This window comes from Sebastes umbrosus, chromosome 12 (assembly GCF_015220745.1).
Source record: "Sebastes umbrosus isolate fSebUmb1 chromosome 12, fSebUmb1.pri, whole genome shotgun sequence".
Taxonomy (NCBI): Eukaryota; Metazoa; Chordata; class Actinopteri; order Perciformes; family Sebastidae; genus Sebastes; species Sebastes umbrosus.
Genome location: NC_051280.1, coordinates 11,629,555 through 11,654,325, shown reverse-complemented (window position 1 = coordinate 11,654,325; position 24,771 = coordinate 11,629,555). Strand labels below are relative to the sequence as shown.

Below are 24,771 nucleotides of genomic sequence, written 5' to 3'. Positions count from 1 at the left end.
TTATGTGTTTTTGTGAAGAAAGCGCCATTTCACGGTGACACTCTGCAATTGAATGAATTGGTGTATTTACAGTGGAATCTAGACACACCCTGTCAGCAAACAGGAAGACGGGGGGAGACTTCTGGCGGCTGGAAGTTGGCTGGGAGGGGAAATACTAGGTGGCTTTATCTGTAGATAGCAGTGTGTGTTTTGTGATTTGGATATACTGACCCTTGAAGTTATCCTTTATTCTCGGTAAAATAAAATATTGGGTAGAAGACCATTGGGTGCGACTGGTAGCCAATTGGTTAAGACTCATATCATATAACTGTGGAGCCTCATTGCTCCGGCTGGTGGGCGGTGCTTGGTATTTCCTGAACTGATCTCAACATGGCTGCCGGGTCATAAACTTTTTCATTTTACAACTAAACAGTACACTACAAGATGTTTCTGAAAACATTTGAGGCGAGAAATAGGCATTACAGTAACAGAATATTGATTCATATTTGATCAACGCTGACGAGTTTGACCGTTTGATCAGAGTTTGTGAGTGATTGACAGCTGCTCAGAGACGTGGACGGCAGACTCCAGATCGGCTCTGATTGGTTGTTTTCCTCCGGTTTGTGAAATCTTGCAGATGCCATTAGGAGAAGCGGAGGACACCGGAGGACACAGATGGACATGATTTTTTTTCAGATTACCTGTCTCATGCACTACTGCCAGGATATAGTGATTTTATAAAAATAACTTTTTTAAATCATATTTGCTCCATTTCTACCTTCTTCAGCTTTAACTCATCTGTAATCCATTAGAGGTCTTGCAGTGCGATGTACTATCATGCAAAACATATTTTTGGAGATTATGTGCAGATGTAACAACAATGAGCTATTTTTATAATGCTGGGACATAAACTGGTGCCAGCTGGCTCTATGAGGCTCAACTATATGCTGCATGTTAGTTGAAACATCTGGAGACTGATGTGATGAAATGCTGTGTGCAGAGTAGGCGCTCTCTAACATGATTAAAAACATTCAAAATATTTGTTGGAAGACTTAAGCAGTGGTGTTTTGCTGTTATCATCATGAGGTTTTATACTTTTATTTCCGTCTGTGACCTCAGTGTGTGGATGATTAAACCTCTAAAAAGAAAATTCTGAAGTTTTTCAAATCTTATTTTATTTAGAACTTTATAAAAACTAAACAGATGAAGCATTATGAGGTTTAGAGTTACAGAAAAATGTGAAAAACAACATTAAATAGGGTGACTCAAATGGAAACAAAGAATGTACAACAGAGAGAAAGTCTTGCCCACAAACACAAATTCAAACTACCCCTAAATCTATAACACGTCTATACATACCACTCTTTTCTACAGACATACAAGTATTTAATACACAAGTTTCACATGTTATACTGTATGTTGCTTGGCCCTCTTGAATTGTCCCCCTTTTATAAAAACAGACCAAAATTAAGAAACCTTCAGATTTTCTGGGAAAATCAGATTTAAGAGCTGCAATATTTTCTGATTGATTTGATAGTTTTGTATGGACCATAATGATATTGTGAAAGGTTGTGGTCCATGAAGTCCATAGAGATTAGGGACTACAGAGTGACCTCCATTTCTGCCAGGTGAATTATGTAGCAGATGTTGTTTTTGTTGTCTAAAATCTACTTGTGCTGGCTCATGATGCCCCTGAGGAAGTCTTCAAAGCGTGGGACCGTGGCCTCCATGGCAGGCTCATCAGCAGCTTTCTCCTCAGCATCGGCGGGCTCATCAACAGCAGCGGCAGGCTCATCAGCAGCAGCGACAGGCTCATCAGCAGCAGCGGCGGGCTTTGCGCGACGCAGGCGGCAGTTGTAGTCGTATTCTGGGTCGCAGTCGGGGTCGGGCAGGATTATGCCATCCTTGCCGGGCTTCGGGGCCTCAATGGCGGAGGGTGAAGCAAACCTGCCGCATCTGGGGTCATATGGATGGCAGAAGGGCTTCGCTGGAGCCTTGATGTCGGCCTTGGCCTCATAGCCAGACTTCACCGGGGTGCAGTCTTTGTCGTAGTGCACATAGCAGTCGTGGCCCTCCTTGGTCTTGCCAGGGATGCCGAGCTTGTAGCGGACCTGGTTGATTGATTGATTGATTTGTGTTTTTGGTTCAAAACAGATGAAAAGCAGATCATAGATAGCAAGTGAAAGCATTATGCAACACCCATTTAATTTCACTACATCATTTAATTAACCAAATGAAAAGGAAGAGACAATAATAGAACCATTCAACAAGCAAGATTAAGCCTACACTAGATTAGTCAAAACATTTAACTATTAGTATCGTAGTAGCAGGACTTCAAATTCAGACCTGGTGCGCGGGGATCTGTGGAGCCGGCTTGCGCAGGGCAGCGGCGGCTGCCAATATGCAGTACGGGTCATAGCGAGGGTCGCAGGCCAGAGGAGCAGGAGGAGGTGCGGGCTGGCCTTTGGGCGCGTACTCCAGCACGGGCTTGGTGAGGCCAGACAGCTTGGTGGCGGTCAGGGGGTTGCAGCCACCGTCATAGAGAGGGTTGCAGTGTTGCTCTTTAGGGGCCTCCTCTGCAGCAAGAGGAGCAGGAGCAGCGGCGTGGGTCACACACAGAGGGTCGACTGCTGGGTCACAGCTGGGGTACATCAGGTGGTAGAAGCCAGTGGGGGCTTTGTGGACCAGGGTGGGATTGCAGTAGGGGTCCCTGGGGTCACATTTGAGGGCGGCGTAGGATGGGGCCGGGGCAACGGCCGGGCGGTAGCCATAAGCTGCCCTCAAGTGATACTGCAGACACTCCACGTCTTCAGGGCTGCAGATCCTCAGCAGCTCAGACCTCTGCCCAGCGCTCAGGAAGGGCTCCAGGACGGGGGCATAGTGGTAGAAGCCAGTGGGGCTCTTCATGGGCATGGGCAGCATGGGAGTGAAGATGGGGGCTGGCATCTTGGCTGGAGCCGGAGCCGGCTCTGGCTCCGGGGCAGCAACATTGTGGGCGAGGGGGAAGAGGCAGTAGGGGTCGAGGTAAGGGTTGCACATCCTGACGGCAGCAGACTTGATGGACTCGGGCATCACCAACGCAGCCTTTGGCTTGCTGGTGGACTCGGAGATGCACTCTGGATCATCGGAATCGGCACAAGACTTGTAGATTTCACTGATGTGCTTGAGGTAGTGGTTGAAATTCGGGCCCTCCTCTGACCTGTGCTTGTTCTGCAGGTAGGCCAGGTACAGACGATCCAGATCCTCAACCTATAATGATGGGCGAAACATGAATGAATCTGCTCTGATTCTATATGATTCACATGCAATAGAGAGTAAAACTAAACTAAAAATAAAAGCAAAAAGAATTTTCAACAAAGCCCTTGAAAGATGAACACTTTCACACAAATCCTCTGTGGAGGAATGTTCTTTTTCAGCTCACTGTCTTGTTACTCATCCATACAGCCTGAGTGTTAAACCACTGAGCTCTCACTGGGACTAAGAAGACATGCTGGAACATGACTTGCATTGCAGAGTAATTTAGCATATCAAGAGGGTAAAGCCATATTAATACTTTCATATTATCATTGTCAAAAGCTGTTTAAATCAGTCTTTTTTGGCAGAAAGTGTTGAGTACATCTATAAAAAAAAAGGAAAAAGAAAAATTCCTTAAAATACAAACTGAGGAATACTGTATAAGGATGACAATATAAGGAAAAACAAGCACTGTTTCGTAGTCCTCGCTGGGATAAACTAAATAATTAATGTGAAACAAACTCCACTCACTCCCTCCTGGTTGTGGCTGTTCACGAAGTACTTGTACCATCCCCAGAAGTCCGGCAGGCGTTTGAACTGGGGTACAGCAAAGGGGATGTTCCTTCTGTTGCGGACCAGCTTCTCCGTGTCCTCGGTGTTCACATCGTCAAACACTGCAGGCACTGAGGGGAGAGGAGAGGGAACTAAACCAAGTGTGCTGGAGCCAGTATTTACAAATGATGTATTAAAGAGTAACTTCGGTATATTTCAATCTGGACCGTATTTTCCCACGTTTTTGTGTCTAACTGACTAACGAGGACAACAATTTCTGAAACTGGTCCAGTATTGAAGGAGAACGCTGCAGACGGCTGCTCCGAAACGAGCTGTGAGGGCAAATGAGCAGCATCAATGTAACGTTATGTCCACTAAAAGTGCCTTTTTTTTGCTGACAGGCTCAGATTGTTATTATAAGTGTCTGACAACATTATGGAAAGTTTTTCTTACCTTTCTCCTGAGCCGGTTTGTTTGTTATTGTGTCCAAATCCCGCTCAAGGAGAAGTCTGGTTGTGAAAATTGAATATCGAAATCAAAGACCTCATCCACATTGTTGAAATCATCTAAATATTCAGCAATGACATAAAAATCTGCCGGCTGCTACTTGTGTTTCCACCATGGAAGAATTCCACTATTCCACCGTTGTCTTCCAGCAACACGTCACCTCGCCAGATTTCACTAGACTTCTCCATGAGCGAGACTCTTTCCATAATGTCAGACACTTCCAATAACAATCAGAGCCTGTCATGGCAAAGACAAGCACTTTTAGTGGATATAAATGACGGTGCCAGCTTGCCCCAATAGCACCATATTGCAGTCTGTGAGAAGCTGCCGTCTACAGCGCTCTCCCTCAATACTGGACCAGTTTCAAAAATGTATTGTCCCTATTAGTCAGTTAGACACAAAAACATGAGAAAATAGGGTCTAGGTTAAAAATACCTGTTACCCTTTGAGTTTGTCATGTTATGATTTGAGCATATTTTTTATGCTAAATGCAGTACCTGTGAGGGTTTCTGGACAATATTTGTCATTGTTCTGTTTTGTTAATTGATTTCCAATAATAAATATAAACATACGTTTATGTTGATAAGAGTATTAAATGTTGATAAGAGTATTAAATACTTGACAAATCTCCCTTTAAGGTACATTTTGAACATATAAAAATTTGTTTAATTTGCAATAATCGTGAACTATGGACAATCATGCGATTAATCGTGATTAAATATTTTAATCAATTGACAGCCCTATTAGTAATATTATATTCAATTTCTGCCAATAGATCCCCCTAAATGCTACACACTCGTCCTTTAACCCAAAAATATTCGGTTTAGTATCATATAAGGCAAAGAAAATCCTCACATTTAAGAGGCTGGAACCAGCTAATTTGGGCCATTTCCCCATGAAAAATTACTTTAAAACGATTAATCAATTATAAAACTGTTGGCCAATTAATTTTCGTTTCAGCTCTAGATTGTACTTCACCAGATTGTAAGGGCGTATTATGACTGAGCATGTATGTTGTGCTTACTGGCTGAATAGAAGAAAGGAAGATTAGTTTTATAACTGTCGATGATTTAAGTTTTAAAGTCCACTCCCCAAATTCATGTTTGACCTCAGTGGCTAAACAGCCAACGTGTCCCACATGCCACGTAACAGGTCCTTACCTTCCTCCTCCCTGCGCTGCTCCACTGGAACAGCCCCCAGAAACTCTGTAAAACACAAGCAGCAGCCACATTAGCAGCAGCAGGGACGTTAGCTGACTAGGACCAGATGTTGCGCTTTCCCTCAACATCAGGGAAAACGCTGACCTGCTAATAAGCCCCTGGGTGAAACACTGCAGGTGCTGGGACTCTGGCGCCCTGCTTCAGGCAGCATCCTGCAGATTAAACACCCCATGCACGCTCTGTTTGGCTTTGAGCCAGACCGGTGGAGTTTGTGCAACTACTGGGGGCCTCCTTAAAGGTAACCTGTAAAACTACAAAGAGTGGGCCCTCACACAAACCAATTACCAATGCACTGTAAAAGTGGAAGGACGGAGGGTGGCAGACATGTTTGTGTACATCTCTGCTTCCACCGGAGCTTTCCTTCAGAAGTTTACGACTGCTAGAAAACAAGCCAAGTCAGCTGATTATGGCAGAAACATCCGGTCCCCCTTATTTATTAATGTGGAAATTTTCCAAGAGGATCAGTGTTTTTTATGACCCTTGAAAGATTTACAGGATCAGCATGGCGTGCTATTTTAGTATTCAAGAGATGGTAATGGCGTCTCTATAATTCTGTGCCATAAATTAATGTGCATCAAAATATCAAGAGTAAAAGTATTTGTTATGCAGACAAACAACCCATGTGATTGTTATATTGTTGTATATTTTATTATTATATATTATTATATAGTGTTCCTGATGTGATTAGTCAGAGTAGAGCTCACTTAAATACATTACACTGTTGGGTGGTTTATAAGTAACACGTGTCATATCTAATAAACTCATCATACATTTTCTATATAAAATCTCAATTAGTAGAGTAACTACTATCTATCAGATAAATGAAGTACAATATGTTCCTCTTCCACTCCTCTGGAGTAGAAGTAGCAAGTCACACAATATGGAAGCACTCAAGTGGAGTACAACTACCTCAGTATTGCACTAAAGCGCAATACTTGAGTAAACATGTTCAACAAAGGCATCGCCCAAAGGAAGGAAGATGATTAAATGGATTAGAAAGAAAATAAAACTAATCTCCAGCAAACTTCTGTTACACAACATTACATTTTCGTGAAATATGGAGTACTTTTACCTCCTCGGGCCTCTTAAAATTCTTCAAATGAAACAATCTGAGGAGGAAATATCACGCTTTTGACTTGTGAAATGAAAAGCATAACTGTGAACGGGGGTTTGCAGGTAACTAGAGAGGTTGGGAACCACTGGTCTGAAGTTGTCAAACTGCAACAAACTTCTCATCTTCTCTTCTTAAACTACTTATTTTCTGCCTAAACTGTAAATTTTAAAGAAACATATTGTCAAATTTCAGAATAAAGAAACCATTCAAGTATCATTAAAGAGTGTTAAATTCCCCCAAAAGACCTCAGTACCTTCAGTGATATGGCAACATCCCTGCATGTGCAGTTAAAAAGGAGTACATTTCCATTTGTCTGCCAACTAAATCTTTGTGACAAAGATCAGATAAAATCATACATACATTCTTAATCAGTTAAAATGTGTAAATCAAGTCTCACCTGGTAGTAAAACAATAGCTAACAGGACTCCTGTGTGGATCAGGGAGAGCGATGGTCGTCCAACACGTGCCATTTTCTGTTTAATGTGCTTCCTGAGGTGAAAAGACAGAAACGACATTCACTGATGTTAGTTTAACAGAACTGTATTTGAGGATGATTAATAAAGTTTGAACTTCTGGTATTATACTGTAATATTGCAATGCAACTATAGACTTGGATTCCTGCGTCTTGTTGGTTTTTTCAGCTGTCAGATATGGAAATGAGAAGACAATGCACTCGGAACAAAGTGAGAGCTTTTATGTAAATGGCTGATGCCAAGACAATAGAGAGGATTGGGGACATGATGTAATAAAGCTTTTTTTCAAGGATTATTGAGAAAAAATAAGACTATAGTTATGAATATCAGAATATAAAGCGACTGAACTGAACAATCAAACAGCCAGAAGCTTGAAATGTTCTTCTGTCTGTTGAATTATGGCCGCTTTGCTCAAAAAGAGAAATTGTCATCTACAGTTTCACACAAGACTTTCTCACTTTTCATCCAAAGACAATGAGGCTGGAGTTGCAGACAGTTGAACTTTTAAATGTATAAACTTTAGCAACAATCACATCAGTTCTTACCTGCAAAGGTGCTGAAGTTCTGGCCTCCTGTGATCACCTCTGGATCCAGTGGCTGCACTGTGGTTGTCTTGAGCTGTCAAAACCCTTTACCTATGGGACAGACAGGAAGGAGAACATTTTAAAGGAGCCCCCTTGATCATTAAAAACAAAAAGGCATGTCGTACGGCTCCGGCATGCTGGCAGGCGCTCCAGGATTGGCTCCTGCGCTGCCACCCGTCCAACCAATAGGGGTCCTGTAATTAGGAGTGTTGAGCAGCACCACTGCTTTCAGTGGAGAAACATTAACAAGGTGCCATTTAGCGGCATGTTTCTTTCCTCACAAGTTTGGAATTTGGGGTCAACACGCAAGGTGACATTGTATTTAAGCCACTAGTTGATTTTGAGATTTGAAATTTACATAAACGGCTCAGTGGGCGCGAACTTAAAAAACTGTAAGCTGTTAAATCCACACAGTTTGAGGCCTCTGTTACAGGAGAGCAGATTTATAAAGAAGTGCTTGAGGCTATCGCAGAGGTGGTGCTGATAAAACTTTCAGAGGAAACGGTAGAGCAAGAGGTAGTCCTGATGATACAAGAAACAAGATACATAAAACAAGATTCTAGCTGTAAATAACAAACAGTAAATACCTCCTCTACTCAGTCAGATAAACCTCCCGTCTTTATTCCAGTGCTTCAGCGCCATAGTCTCTCTGAAGAAATTGACTACAAAGAATAAAAAAACTATTTCTGAAATAACTACTGTGTTGCATCAGTGTATCGACAAATGTGTGAGCAATATTGTCCAGGGTGACAGGTACGTGACACATTTCAGAAGTTGCACCAGCCGTTTTGATCATGTTCCCAAACTTGATGTCAGAAGTCTGCAGCTATGTTCTTGGTTTTTTTTCATTCTTATTGGCCAATAGACCTTCATTAAAAAAGAAAATTTCACATTTTCAAAAATATAGAAGTGTCAGTGAGAAAACAAGCATTCTTTTCCTCACTACACCCAAAGTTTTTTTTTCTTGCACACACATGTTTTTTTTTTAACAACATGGAGGAAGCTGGAGTCCTTAGGAGAGCCAGGCCACTAATGAAGCTGCAGAACCATTAGGGACCAGCATGCCAACACTACTTGTTTGTTTGGTTCAGGCTCCTGATGCTTGGATTGTGCCACGTAGCCTCTACAGCCTCCAGCCTGTGTCTATGTATATACAGTATGGGAGCTTTGGAAACTAGAAAACGTTAGCTGAAAACAGTTAAACAACCCAACATGCAATATTTGAAGGTATATCTTCCCTAAAAAACACATACCTACATAACATAAATGTAAATATACAAACAGTAGAGAATCTTTGTCGTGTTCCTGACCTTTTAGCCCCGTCAGATTAACTGTATCCCGTAACCCGTCATGCTGCAAATGGGTTCTTTTGAGTTGATTTTCACTATTAACAATAAAAAGGGTATATTGTAACAATATTTTTTCATACAATTGCACTGTCAGTGTTTAGGTTGGTTTTCTCAAGTTTGCATTCATGCTACCAGTGGCAGAAGCTATGTTTCATCAATTTATCCATTACTTTTAGCTAACTATTTCAAACATTTACCCATTAACTATTTCAACCGTTTATCTGTTAACTATTTCAACTGTTTATCTGTTAACTATTTCAACTGTTTATCCGTTAGCTAACTATTCCAACCATTTATCCATTAACTATTTCAACTGTTTATCCATACATTTTAGCTGACTAACCTTATGATCCCTGCAATTTACACATTTCAAAATAACTGGGGCTGTCACAAAAGGAGACAAATGGTTGTCTTCTTCAGCTTTAAGATGTCTGTCTCTTTCTGTGCATGGAAAATTCACAGCAACTTAAACAAAAATTTGGGCTAGAAACCTATAAAGCGTCTCATACAACTTGTGAGAGAAAAGCTCATTAAAAACACAGACCCTTGTAAAAATGAAGATGCCTGTCAAATGCTTTTATGTAACAGCACTTAAGATCTGGTTCAAGTTACATGTCACACAAATAAACCAGCAAGGGATCACTCTGTTATTATTCATTTAAAAGTTGTGTTGTCAAGTTAAAAGAGGAAGAAATATTTGATGGAGTTAACAGGAAAAAGGTTTTTGCAACAACCTTTTAGACATCATTTATTGGTATTTCCGATGCAAGAAAGAAAGACATAATAATGGATGTTGTGACAGTATCCCAGATGCTCAGTTTCATATTCTGGCTCAGAGCAGTGCTTACATTAAATTAAGCTTATGTACATAACTTCAAAATCTCCGACATTTTAGATTTTCCATTGTCAATAGACCAGTGTGTCAATGCAATCCCAGATTAAAGCTTGTAGCTTTGAGTGAATGTTTACGTTCACAAATATTGACTCAACTGTCAGAAAAGCAGATAATGTTGGTAGTGTCCAGAAGGTAACCCATGAGTTGGGAAACTCTAGCGAAATAGTTAAGGTTAGACATTGACCTTGAATAGTTAAGGTTAGGCATTGACCTTGAACGGTTAAGGTTAGGCATTGATCTTGAATAGTTAAGGTTAGGCATTGATCTTGAACGGTTAAGGTTAGGCATTTATACCTGAATAGTTAAGGTTAGGCATTGACCTTGAACGGTTAAGGTTAGGCATTGACCTTGAACGGTTAAGGTTAGGCATTGACCTTGAACGGCTAAGGTTAGGCATTGACCTTGAACGGTTAAGGTTAGGCATTGATCTTGAATAGTTAAGGTTAGGCAATGATCTTGAACGGTTAAGGTCAGGCATTGACCTTGAACGGTTAAGGTTAGGCATTGACCTTGAACGGCTAAGGTTAGGCATTGACCTTGAACGGTTAAGGTTAGGCATTGATCTTGAATAGTTAAGGTTAGGCATTGATCCTGAATAGTTAAGGTTAGGCAATGATCTTGAACGGTTAAGGTCAGGCATTGACCTTGAACGGTTAAGGTTAGGCATTGACCTTGAACGGCTAAGGTTAGGCATTGATCTTGAACAGTTAAGGTTAGGCATTGACCTTGAACGGCTAAGGTTAGGCAATGATCTTGAACGGTTAAGGTTAGGCATTGATCTTGAACAGTTAAGGTTAGGCATTGACCTTGAACGGCTAAGGTTAGGCATTGATCTTGAATAGTTAAGGTTAGGCATTGACCTTGAACGGTTAAGGTTAGGCATTGACCTTGAACGGTTAAGGTTAGGCATTGATCTTGAACGGTTAAGGTTAGGCATTGATCTTGAATAGTTAAGGTTAGGCATTGACCTTGAACGGTTAAGGTTAGGCATTGACCTTGAACGGCTAAGGTTAGGCATTGATCTTGAACAGTTAAGGTTAGGCATTGACCTTGAACGGCTAAGGTTAGGCAATGATCTTGAACGGTTAAGGTTAGGCATTGATCTTGAACAGTTAAGGTTAGGCATTGACCTTGAACGGCTAAGGTTAGGCATTGATCTTGAATAGTTAAGGTTAGGCATTGACCTTGAACGGTTAAGGTTAGGCATTGACCTTGAACGGTTAAGGTTAGGCATTGATCTTGAACGGTTAAGGTTAAATTTTTGCCAGATTTCGCAATTTGTGGGTCCCCTTCTAGACACGACCGATAATGTTCCTTTGTTGTTTGTCTTTTCTGTTGCCATATTGTTTGGATTAGCCTCAGCTGTACTTTGTGCCAATTAGCAAATGATAGCATGCCAACACGCTAAACCAAGATGGTGAACATGGTAAACATTATACCATGTTAGCATGAGGTTTTGTGAAACAGGTAACAGGCAACAGAGCGAAAACCCTGCTGCTCTGGCAGTGACAACTGTGTGTCTATTAGTTGTTAAAACCGACTGACAGCTGATCCAGCTGTGATCAGCTGTCACCGTCATCCGAAACGGACGTCGCTTCTTGTGTACAGTTTCCTCTCTCCTTGCATCTCTTCCTCGCCTCCTCCGCTCGCATCACGCAAGAATAGGAGGCGAGGAAAGGAATCGAGGAGACACGTTAGCATAATAAAAAGTACAAAGTCATTGTGAGCATGTTAGAATGCAAAGTGAGCATTTAGCTCAAAGCACCGCTGTGCATGAGTACGTCCTCAAAGAGCCGCCAGCATGGCTGTAGACTCTTAGTCTTGTTAATGTAATATAAATTATATAAATTATAACCTAATCCTGTCTAATCTCTACATTGTCCTGCACACCCAGAATTTGTGATTCTTAATAAATAATCTTCTTAAAGCGCTCTACAATTGGCATTTCATTCTGCAGAGTATTATTCCTGTTCCTTTGCAGATTTGAAGTTGAATCATGTCTGGACAGGCTAATCTTGACTTTCTAAAGCATTTTTAATAAAGTTGATTATTTCCTGCTATCACAGACACTTCTGTTAATTGGCTCTGATCCTTGAGCCTGTAAGTGGTTCACATTACAAATCCAATCAGATAATACTTTGTGTGTGTTGCTGGTAAATGCACAATTGAGAGTTTCGGAGTGTAATTAATACCATTGTCTTGTACATAACTGTTGGAAATTTCTATGCTGACAGCACAGTTCTCTGTTTTGCTGATTCTGTACAGCGAGCTGTTAAAATCCTGCAGTTTGCATTTTGTGCTCTTCAGAAGCCTCTTATCAGTCTCCAACTTGTGCTGAATAGTAATAAAGCCCCAATATGCTGTTGGCCAAAGCTAGAAATAGTATTTACCTTCAGATCAGCATTCTCATTGGTGCTGATATTGAGTCTCCCATTATCTTTTGGAAAAGATAAAATCTAGGCCTATATGACAGCTTACTGACAAACTGAGAATGAAAACTACTTTATGCTGCAGTGCAGAAACCAGGCTAGTCTCTGGCATGTTCTGTACACATCGTTGTGAAGCAGTCTTTCTTTTTGACTGTGGTGATGTAATCTATAGGTGGACAGCTGCAGCAGCACTCACATTTTATTGCAAAAACTGTCCTGGCTTTTTCATTTTCGCTGGAAGTCTTGGTTTCTGTCTATAAAGCTCTTCTCCAGAAGTTATCATATCGTATTTTGTTTATTGGCTGCAGTATTGGAGTTGATCACGCTCGCTCTGAGAGTTGGCTTATCCTCAATTTACTTTTACGTTCTGAACGTCGTGTTCCTGGAATAAACGGCAATACATCTTGAGGTTTTAAGATAAAGAGACAATTCAATAATCTTATAACTGACCTTATGAATTATCAAATTGGTAATGTTCACAGTTCATTCTTGACCTATGATCGGTAGTTCAGAAAAAAATGTCACTTCTAGAGTTTTCAATAAAGACCACAACTAACAATTGTTTCCATTATCCATTAATCTGTCTTTAGATGTCTTTCTTTGTCCGACCAACAGTTCACAACCCAAAGATATGTTTCTGGTCACATAAGGCAGATATAAGCAACAAATATTCACATTTGAGAAGCTGGAATAAAGGAATTTTTGGCATTTTTGTGTGAAAAAATACAATGAATCTATTCTCAACGACCTATTAATCATCTAATTGTTTCAGCTCAACTTTCCATTTCTGAGCACTTTAAGGACCTATAAAGGCTAAAAAAAAATAAAATTGAATATCTACAATTCCAATTCAATCTGCTGATGAAGATCATGTGATATGATTGAAACCTGAATGAGCTTCTACAAGGACCTTCTGGTGAGATTGTTTTCTCGACACAGAAATTGTAATGAAACTGATGTTCAGTGTAATGAGTTTAAAAAACAAAACATTTGACTAATTTTGTTTTATTAAAATTAGCTTGAAATCATTGAGTGTGTTAACATGCACATTAGTGTCCTTGTTTTGTTGGAATCCGGTTATTGATATCCTTGTTTTCATAACTGATAGGTGACAGGAGATATTATTGAATTATCACTCTGCCCTAACTTTGTACAATTTGTTTTCTGAATTATTAAACGGTACAGTGTGTAGGATTTGGGGGCATCTAGAGGAGTGGTTGCAGATTGCAACCGAGTACCCCTCCGCTTACTCCTCCCTTTCCAAGACTGCGGTAACGTGAGCTGCCGAGTGCAAAACCGCGGTAACACCGTTCACCTCGCTCAGAGGCCATCCTTACCATAATAACACTACTTTAGGAGCAATAGAAGTCAGACAGCGGCTGGCGGTACCACGGTTTTGCACTCTGCGGCTCACGTTACTGCAGTTTCACAAGCGTGTCGGAGAACTAAGGGGCCTTCTGGTAACGTAAAAACGTGGAAGGCTCTCTCTAAAGTCAGTGTTTGGTTTGTCCGTTCTGGACTACTGTAGAAACATGGCAGAGCAACATCGTGGACTCTGTGAAGAGGACCCACTCCTTATGTAGATATAAACGGCTCATTCTAAGCTAACGAAAACACGATTTCTTAGTTTCAGGTGATTATACATTAATGAAAACATAGTTACGAATATTATATTCCATTTCCAGATCCCCCTATTGTTACACACTGTTCTTTTAAATGCAAGGTAAAAAATAAAAAATATGAAAACATGTTTGCAATGTTCACAATTTCTGTCTTCAAAATCTTGTAAAACAAATCTACTTTATGTATTTAAGTACCAAGAAAAGTGCTCTATAAATATATATATAAATAAATATTATCATTATTAAACAGTGAATGAGGAGAATCAGACACACTTACGGCTTCATATATACAAAATGCTATTTATTCATTTTTGACCAGAAAAATAAAGTGTGGATGCATAATTGCTGTACACATATGTGCAAATTCATGGCGTAACAGGACACACTGCAGATATAAAATCAAACACACAGAACATGATGTGACTATCACACACTGTCATATAAATAATTTAAGCCATTTTAGCAGACCATCGTTCATCATATGCCATCTGCAGCATGTTTAAGGGCGACAGCATATGGAGCCTCTGCCCATCACATGTATAATTACGCTCCTAACAGGTGTTCTCCAGCACACCGAAACCTGCAATCCAGTTTAGAAGCAGTCGAAGACATGAGCACGATACAAGCTCATAATTTGAACATACCATATATGAAGGAATCCTTGGGATCTTAAGAATTTCACAACATCTGGAGCCGGTGACGACTTTTTAAGGATGTTTTAAAAAAAGCCTGAAACTACGACAACTATGAAAGGAAATTGTATGTCATTAGACAGTAAATGGTTGGTTTGCTTGGAAGGTGTGGAGTGGCGTGGATATCATCCATCATTACTGTGAAGACGGGTTAGTCTCTGTCACTGGATGTCATCATCATCAAACAGATCCTCAAAATCTGTGGAAACAAAAAGCACAATTATTAGACTAAAGTTACACAATGAAACGCTGGCTGTATTTCAAATGAAGGCAGACATTTTCTCATAAAGCGTTATAGGTTGAGAGGGTTGGAGGGGTGCAGGGTGATAAAAGTAAAAGGATCTGGGAATGCACTTGCTGAACGGCCTTCCTGTGGGTCTGACAGTTTGTGAGGTCGGAGGTCAGCAGCAGAAGTGTATGAACATGCATGGGAATATGTGCCACATCCTCTGTTTCTGCAGGTAGCCTTCGTTTAAAACTCACTACGATCCAGCTTAAAGGAAAATAAGCTTTCATTACTACTTCAGCTACTACTGTTGTCACTGACATTGCCTTTTTAGAGATCATCTTTTCAGATTTTTTTTGTGTAGGGCGGCAACTAACAATTATTTTCAGAATTGATTAATCTGTTGATTATTTTCTCGATTAATCGATTAGTTGTTTGGTCTATAAAATGTCCGAAAATGGTGAAAAATGTCGATCAAGAAGCCCAAGATGACGTCCTCAAATGTCTTGTTTAGTCCACAACTCAAAGATATTCAGTTTACTGTCATAGAGGAGTAAAGAAACTAGAAAATATTCACAATTAAGTAGCTGGAACCAGAAAGTTTTTACTTTTCTTTCTTAAAAAGTTACTCAAACAGATTAATCCATCATCAAAATAGTTGGCGATTAATTTAATAGTTGACAACTGATTGATTAATTGTTGCAACTCTACTTTTGTGTTTTTTCTAGAGCTGTAAAGATTAGTCAATCAGAAAATTAATCTGCAACTATTTTGACAATTGATTGGTTTTAGCCTTTAACCAGCCAAACATTGGCTGGTTAAAGGTTCAAAAACGTGAGATTTGATGCTTTTCTTCAACATATATGTGTATCGTTACCAGTGTTTTTCACTATTTTAGGCACAACATTAAATCAACTTATTGAGTAAATAATAGGCAGATTAATAGTTGATGAAAAAAATCCTAAAATTGCAGTGTTTTCCTGGTAAAATAATATCTAGGACTGCAACTGATGATTATTTTCATTTTTAATTAATCTGCCCTTTTTTCCTATCAACGGTTTGATCTGTAAAATATCAGGAAAAAACTGAAACTAGCATTACCGCCTCGCGTTTGTACACCTCCACCAACCAGTCAAGTTGCAATTTACATCCATGTCTGTCCAAATGTATATCACTTCATCATTATATCTTGTTAGACAAAATCGCATTATCATATTTGTGTAAATCATGTGAATTCTCGAGATATGGCCAAAAACATGTTTTGTGAGGTCACAGTGACCTTGACTTTTGACCACCAAATGATCATCCTTGAGTCCAAGTGAATTTGTGCTAAATTTGAAGACATTCCCTCCAGGCGTTCCTGAGATATCGCGACCACGAGAATGGACAGGATCCGTCCGCACAGACAACCCAAAAACATAATGCTTCCGGCCACAGCTGTCGCCGGTGCGGAGGCATAAAAAAACCCATCACAAATCCCCATAGCCCAAGGTAATGTCTTGTCTTGAATGTTTTGTTTGATCAGCAGTCCAAAACCTAAACATTCAATTTGCAATCACATTAGACAAAAAAGCACTGTGTTTTTAGCAGTTTTTCTTTTTCAAAATAAACACGGGTACATTTTCTGTCGATAGACTAATCGATTGATCAACTAATCTTTTCATACTGGGTGAAACAAAGGAAGGAATGAGCTCTTCTTGTTGTCTTGGGAGTGATCTCCCTGTACTTTTATGTAAACTCTAAATAGCGTTCTATTGTGCTGTATAAGTACAGTCTGCAGTCAGTTTACATACAGAACAATGTGTGCAGACTACACTGAGTTTGTTATCCACAAGTCCTCCTTGTGCACAGACTGCTGTTTTAAAAGGTGTCATCAAACACTCAAAATCAGACAGATGCCAGAAAAACATAATTTTGGCTCTAATTGAAGCCTTCACAAGAAAACATAACACATTACCTACAATGAAAGACAGGTATGCTCAGGTGACAAAATTCCTTCTGTCATGTTGTAACTGCTGGGACAATATTTTTCTTCTGAAAGTCATACTAGCCAAAAAATATATGGGTGCCCAAATGTGAACAGCGTCACGCTGATATAGGAAAAAGGCCTTTCTCAAAATGTTGCAGCAAAGCTGGAAGCACCTTATTGTTTAAAATATCCCTGTATGCATTGAAGCATTCTGATTGTCAACACGTAGTAACTGATTCAGTGAACAGGACTATTGAATAAAAGCGTCAATGAAGAAACATATTTATTTAAACTATACAATAAACCATGCAGGTAAATTGACAGTAGATAATGTATGAATGACTGTGAGCCGGTAGTGTTCATACTGTATTTTAAACCCTGATACTTCACAAACGTTTCCAAAGAGATTCATTTATATTTTACTTGCAGTAACAGTTTGATTATACTGCGGTTTCCTGTTAGCCTAGAAAGTAAAATCCCTTAAAATCACGAGGACTAGACTTAAACAATTAAACTGCTGTAGCCTGAAATAACACAAATTAGCACCAATTATCACTTTTGTGACTGTGAAAGAACGGAGCCAGTGTGTCACTGATTGTTTAAATGAATTAACATTTAAAATCCCTTTATAGATGTAGGCCAAGGGATCGGGGGCTGCTTTCAATACACGCCTGGAGACAGTTAAGTGGTACACATCTCTATCAGAAGGGAATAACGCCTGCCACCCTGAATTAGCCTCATACAAAATACATCCAAAGAGCTCCTGCTGAGATGTCTGCGTGGAATCTGTGTCGCACATGGCAAGAAGTCGTGGCCGTTTGATGTGGCAGCGCCTCGGGACAAGGGATCGCGCTACATTATAAAACACCGTTAGTAAAAGGGGAGGCGGGGGTACAAGGAATGTTTTGAGGCCAGTAAAGAGATTTCCTGCAGTGGAACCAGCGGCGCTCTGTCGCCAAGGAGTGAAATAACAACGTGTGCTAATAGATTCAATCTGCTCTGGCTGACTAGATCCTATTTGAAGACTCCTCCTCAGTTAACTTCAGATTACCTGAGCAGCAAAATTCATTTGCATTGATTAATGTATTTGTAAAACCCTGTGAGAGGATCAGTACAGCCAAAAGGTGTTGTAAGCCGTGTTGGAAATTTACATTTTTGTCCACCTGCCACTGTGGATGGTGGACTCCAAAATTTACCAGTCATTTAAGATTACCATTGCTTTTTATATATATATATATATATATTATGTAATAATATGTATAATGTATACAAATTTAGCAGCCACTTGCATATTTTACCAGCATTTGGCTGGTGGCTGGTGCTAATTTCCAACCCTGGTTGTAAGGCTCTGTCTGTTTATAAAGACACCTTTAAGGAAAAAATCCAAATTGAGTCAAATCCACATATCAGATTCAAATTCTGTGAGAATTTCATAAAAAATCTACATGGCTGCCGAAATCCAACAACATTTTAACTAAAGCCGGGTTTCCACCTAAAGTTCCTGGTCATTTTAGTCCCTGGAACTGCTTTTCGAGGAACTAAAAGGTTCCTTCGTACAAAAGACCTGCGAAGATTAGGCAAATTAAGCAGGGTTTATGCTTGCCGTAGTGAAGCCGGCGTGAGATCCATGTAACAGAAAATTCCATAATCGCGCCTTTCGTGTAGTGCTCGAAGGCTCCGCAAGTTGTCGCGGCGCTTGGTCGTGCACCTCTGAATTTTTGTAACTACGTACCCACTGCACGCGCTGCGCCTTTCATTTCAACGTGGATGCCTTCGAGGGAAGACTGGCCGAGCAGGTTCGCCTGTACAGACGTCTCTACGACTGTTCATTGAGAGACCACAGGGACAGTCACATGACATTAAATGCTTGGAAAGAAATAAGCAACACACTGGAGAAAGAAGAGGCTTTTTGCTAGAGGCTGTGAAAGAATATGAGAGATCGGTTTGTAAAAGCTAAAAAAAAAAAAAAGGTCTCATGGAAAGAGTGGCGAGCTGAGGGGAAGCACCGAGAGACGGAAAATAATTTAGACTTGGAGGTAAGCGACGTTATAATTACAGTACACAACTGCAATGTTTGGTGGTACGTTTGTGTTTATGACTGTTGCCAGGCAGCCTACTTTCTTTTCCGTTATCACTCGTTGACTTCTTGTTTAGCCACAGAATATTTTTTTTTACGCCCTCTGGTATTTCAGAGCATACTGCAACAAACAACGCATTGAACATAAACGCCTCTGTGCTTGCTCGTAGCACGTGCCGTCTACGCGGTGTCTCCCTGTTTCATCTAAAAAAAAACTGTTTGAAAAAAAAATAAACATCAAGTTTTGTCTCACGTCGATGACATTAACTGCTGCATGTTGGATGTAATGAATGAAATGCAGCAGAGGGAAATTAAACTATGAGCGTCTGTCTCCACAGTAAATCATCTGTTGAGTGTGTGATGGTTATTTATTTGAAATCAGAAAATAACTTTTCTTTCTCTCATTCACAGCACCACGGCGATGTCTGTCTCTTCTAACGTTACCGCTCACCCTATCAGCTCGCTCACGCCCTCTTTTTCTCTCTGTCTTTTTGTTTAATGAGTCGGGAAGCCGACAGCAGAGCCTAACTTCACTTTAAATGTTATCAAACAAAGAAACATGTTTTCCCCTCGTCCTAAAATGGTCCTAAATCAATACTAGCGTACGTCCTTGTTTATGAATGAAACGGTACAGTTGAAGCAGCAGCGCTGTGTGTGTGTTTCACCAACCAGAGACGGTCATCTCTGCAAACTCCACCCCAAAATTTCCGGTACTTTCAGAAAGTACTACCCCTCTGACCAGGGCCTTTTTGGGGGATAAAATGTCCCCTGAACTTAATTTAGACCCTGGACCCTGTGGTCAAAACGCAATGAGTTCCTCAAAAGGTTCCTAGGTCCGGGGGAAAGTTCCTGTGGTGGAAACGAGGCTTAACTAACTAGTCTCTGTGTTTTTTTGTTTATATGTGGGGCTTATGTACAGTATTGTGACACACCCTTCTCCTGCTAAGTCCCACCTATCGAATACGTACTTCAAGACATTCACTTCCGGAAAAGAATTTTCCACCCAAACAAAAATGTCAGACTCTGTTGTAAACAATCTGCCGAGCAGCCTGACGTCCAAAATTCGGAAGTACTAATGTAGCAGAAAAAGCACAACTCCACAGAGCAGTTCTAGTACATCCAGTGGTGCTATAAAATAACCAGTGGCCCCACCAAGTGCACTACTTGGCCCCCCGACTCCTCCCAGAAGAAGGCAATAACTGGAGTAATAAAATTTGTCATCTCCAGGCACATGAAGCATTGTTGAAACGCTGGACACGCACCCAGTCTGCAGCATTTCAGCGAAAAATGTATCTTTGGGGACTAACCCAATGTATCACAAGCCGGTGTTCACTGCTATTGGTGTGGCAGTAGATTTTGGGCATGTGGCTCCCAATTCTTTTATTTAATGTACAATTAAAGATATAAAATTGTTTCAAATCTTAGATACATTGTGACTGAAGCTCAGCTAAAATTGACTCAAATTAGCGTTGAACTGTTGTGTATCATGTGTACTGAATTGTCTGACAAGGATATAGTATATACGCACACAGCCCTAGTCCTATTAAAAAGGGGTATATTTTCTCTGCAGACAACATGGACTAATCCGTGCACAACAACAATAAATCAGAATTTCCTCAATATTTTATGAAGTTTTGCTGCTGAGAATCTCAGTTTGCCATTGTGCAAAGGTAAGGCAGAGCAAGTTGTATGTATATGAAGAAATCATTTACCATTGAAGAAGTCAGAGTGAACTGCCTTTTCATTGGCAGCTAGGTCCATCAGCAGTCCTGTGCTTCCCCCAGCCTGCCAGAGAACAAACATGCAGCTCAGAGGCACTAATTCAACCCAAGAGAGACAAACAGCCTATTACTAACAGCCTGTTTGGATACATTTGTCATTATAATTTAGTTGTAGTCAAACAATGAATCTGCAAAGACAGTATGTGTTGTACTATTATGTGAAGGTCTACACACTAGAGAATGTTAAACCCTATTTTGGAATCACCGCTGTTTAATTTTGCTGTTTTCATCCCAACCTGCAGATGGCTTGTAAATCCAAAAGACAGCTTTTTGTCGAACCTTGTTTAGTTTATCATCCATTTTATTTTGCTCCTAGTGAATACTTTAACAAATGTCAATTTGTAAAATTAATTAGATCAGTGAGATGCTACAAAATACTACAGAATCAGCCTTATTGGCCAAGTATGTGTACACATACTAGTTTTGACTCCGGCTTTAAGTTGCTCCCGATGTACTTACACACAGAACAATTTACAGGAAGATAGAAATAGACATACAGCTAAATACAAGGACGACAAAGCGGAACAACAGTTAAAAAGTAAACAAAAACTATTATGTGCATACAAGTAGATGAAAATAAAATATATACTTTATATATAAATATAAATATGTAAAAAGCAACAACGACCTACAGTACATGTCTATATACAAGTCAAGTGTTGTGCAGATTGTAAACACCTACTGGACAGACAGCGGAGCTCTTTCTCCAACAGGCTGATTCAGCTTCGCTGTCACAGACCGATACAGGAAATCTATCCTGCCCAAAGCAATAACTCTCTACTACACCTCACGTCTGTCTCACAGAGAACTCTCAGCTTTACAGTTGCTGTCTCAACCACACTCCACTCTGTTCTCCTCCTGCAATAACCTTGTACATGTTCAATTTTGCACATCTACATTTGCACATTTACTACCTTATTTTGTTTTGATCTAAAAACAAAACATTGTAACTTGCACACTTTGCTAATGTATATAGTATTCTATGTTTATATCTGTTATGTTAGTTATAGTAGTAGGGTATATTTACTGTATAGTGTATTCTTATATTCTTTATATTGTGTATTCTATAGATACATTTCTCTAGTATTGATATGTACATTTTATTTACTGTTCCAGTGCATTGCTTGGATAACTTGCTGCTGTAACACAATCATTTCCCAATTTGGGATAAATAAAGTACATCTATTTATCTATCTATCTATCTATATATATATCTATCTAAATAGTGCAAAGGAATACATATTTAATGGGTAAAGTACTAGATTACTTTATATACACGGAGAAGTGGGTGGTTAGATAGATAGATAGATAGATAGATAGATAGATAGATAGATAGATAGATAGATAGATAGATAGATAGTAACTTTATTGATCCCGAGGGAAATTCAAAATTAATTTAATAACATGTATTAATTATTTACATTGGCTACATTAAGTCTGTTATATAGGCTACACAGTATACGTATATCATGCAGGATTTAGAGATGGAAGATACGTGTTACTTAGTTCCCACACTACATGTTAAATTAAAATAAAATGCATAATTTTGATTAATTGTGCAGCCCTAGTTATCATTGGAAGGGAAATTGTGGGGACATTATTATTATTAGTTATTTTTAGACAAGTCTTCCATGTCTGCAAAGGACCCTGATGAGCACTGGGAGGAGCCACAGGATCACCTGAGCTTCACCTGGAATCAACCACACACAGGTGAGCTCAACCTGCCCTGAATCAAGCTCATCCACCACAATGAGTAACTGCATGGAGCTGATATCTTATGTCATACATCTTTCTCTGTTTGTGTATTTAATAAAGACCCACCACTTTAGTTAAAGGGGAAGTTCATGTCAATACATAGTCCCTTAGATTGCAACCCTCCAATATTTGCACAATGGCTTAGAGATATGTTATATTTTATTAAGTTGGAGAAAATCCGGTATACTATTAAAGGATCAGAGACAAGTTTTTATTGATTTGGCAACCTTTTCTTAGTCGTGTTGATTCCTTAGACTCAGATAACTTTGTGGCTGATTAAAGTTTGATGTATGTGTGTGTGTATGTATGTGTATATATATCTATATATGTATGTATGTATGTATGTATGTATGTATGTATATATACTGTATGTATATATATATATATCTATATATGGATAAAGGATATGTGTGTATATATTTGACCAGGAATAATTTAAAGGAAACATTGGAAGGACCCCTGATTTGTCTTTGTGTTCAACTCTTCGGCTTAACTCCTGTGCTTGTTTTTATGCATGTCAGTGCCCTAGATGATAGGGTATACTGTCCTAAACCTCTAACAATTTATCAGGATTTATGTTTATTTGTTTTATTTTATTTATTCATCTATTTATTTATATTTATTTTTGTACACTTGTTTTTTTTTAGTGCCCTCTGGGTATTGTCATGGGTGGGATATCTATCAGTCCAAACATGTTTGTGCAGTGGATTGTCAGAGTTGTATTAACAAAATTCAGAAATAAACTCTGTTTAAAAAAAATATATATATATATATATATATAAGATACGACAAGACAAGACAAGACAAGATAAGATAAGATAAGATAAGATAAGATAAGATAAGATAAGATAAGATAAGATAAGATAAGATGAACCTTTATTAATCCCCAGAGGGAAATTCAGGTGTCAAAGCAGCAACATCAGCCACCAGAGTGAAACACAGGAGAGGTAAAGGTATACAAAAATTATAAAAATAATAATAGAGATATAAAAGATACAGAGAGAATGGGTGAACATAGTGTGTACAGTCCGTCAATACATAAATGTAATATGTAGATATGTGCAGTCTATAAAGTTGTATATTATATATATATATATAAATATATATATATATATATATATATATATATTACATATAAATATATATATATATATATTACATATAAATATATAAATATATATATATATATATATATTACATATAAATATATATAAATATATAAATATATATATATATATATATTACATATAAATATATATATATATATATATTACATATATATATATATATATATATATATATATATATATATATATATATATAACATATAAATATATATATATATATATATTACATATAAATATATATATATATATATATATATATAAAAATATATATATATATATATATATATATATATATATATAGGTTCAGGTTCAGGTGACTTTATTTGTACCCGTAGGTAGATTTGTTTTGCAGCAAAAATAGAGGATGGCATCCGTATTGACAATAAGGTAGAGCACAGACAAGAGACAGACACACCAAAAACATGACAAGGAGTGCTCAAAGGCTTACTGGAATCAGGACCCAGCAAAAACAAGGCCACAAGATCAATATAAAGAAAAAAAACACTGAAATATCAGGACAAAAAAGACACAATAAATGAGAAAAGGGATAAACTTTCCATAAATATGTGCAAAAGCTGCTAGGACTTATTTAAATGAACAGTTGCAGCTGGAACAAAGCTGTTCTTGTAGCGCTTTGTTCTGCACCTTGGGACCCTAAACCTCCGACCAGATGGGAGAAGCTGGACCTCACCAGACAGAGGATGAGACTCATCCCTTGTGGTGGTGTCTCAGGTCCTTTACTTGATGTCCCTCTAGACTCCTATTGAGTTACACCTACAGCAGGTATTTATTAGTAGTAACGTTAACTTTAGCAGGTAGTGTTAAACAGCCTCTTACCTATGAAGGCATTAACGTTAGACTGTGATAACAGAGGTTGTTTGTTGCAGCAGTACAGCTACCTGCCGCCAGCTGTTTATAAAGCCTACAGAGATAACTGAGCTCACTAACCTCCAGGTCCAGGTCCCCGTACGGTCCCGGTCCCTCCGGGAACATCTCGTCCACAGCCGGCTTCATGGAGACGGTGGAGTTTGACTGGTCCTTCAGGGACATCGTCTTATCGCCATTCATCAATGTTATTATTATTAGCTACAGAAGCTACAGAACAAGCTAGTGCGGTGCCCGGTGAAAATAAATCCGACGTGCAAGTGAAGGTGAAGACACAAAGGTTCCGCAGCAGGTTTTTTAG

At 39.2% G+C, this 24,771-nt stretch overlaps 2 protein-coding genes across 2 annotated transcripts; both read right to left on the bottom strand.

Moving 5' to 3' along the window:
• Positions 1-1,174: 1,174 nt before the first annotated feature.
• Positions 1,175-8,525, bottom strand: and2 (actinodin2). Its single transcript, XM_037786499.1, has 6 exons — positions 7,625-8,525; positions 7,004-7,095; positions 5,433-5,477; positions 3,745-3,896; positions 2,326-3,228; positions 1,175-2,090 (listed from the first exon to the last, which is right to left on the bottom strand). Exons 2-6 carry the CDS (start codon positions 7,074-7,076, stop codon positions 1,647-1,649), a joined length of 1,617 nt encoding a protein of 538 aa, XP_037642427.1. The 5' UTR covers positions 7,077-7,095; positions 7,625-8,525; the 3' UTR covers positions 1,175-1,646.
• A 5,710-nt stretch (positions 8,526-14,235) lies between these two features.
• Positions 14,236-24,743, bottom strand: LOC119497844 (COP9 signalosome complex subunit 9-like). The gene is made up of 3 exons (XM_037786260.1): positions 24,534-24,743; positions 20,635-20,707; positions 14,236-14,849 (listed from the first exon to the last, which is right to left on the bottom strand). The coding sequence occupies exons 1-3, from the start codon at positions 24,651-24,653 to the stop codon at positions 14,812-14,814; spliced, it is 231 nt and encodes a 76-aa protein (XP_037642188.1). The 5' UTR covers positions 24,654-24,743; the 3' UTR covers positions 14,236-14,811.
• Between the last annotated feature and the right edge of the window lie 28 nt (positions 24,744-24,771).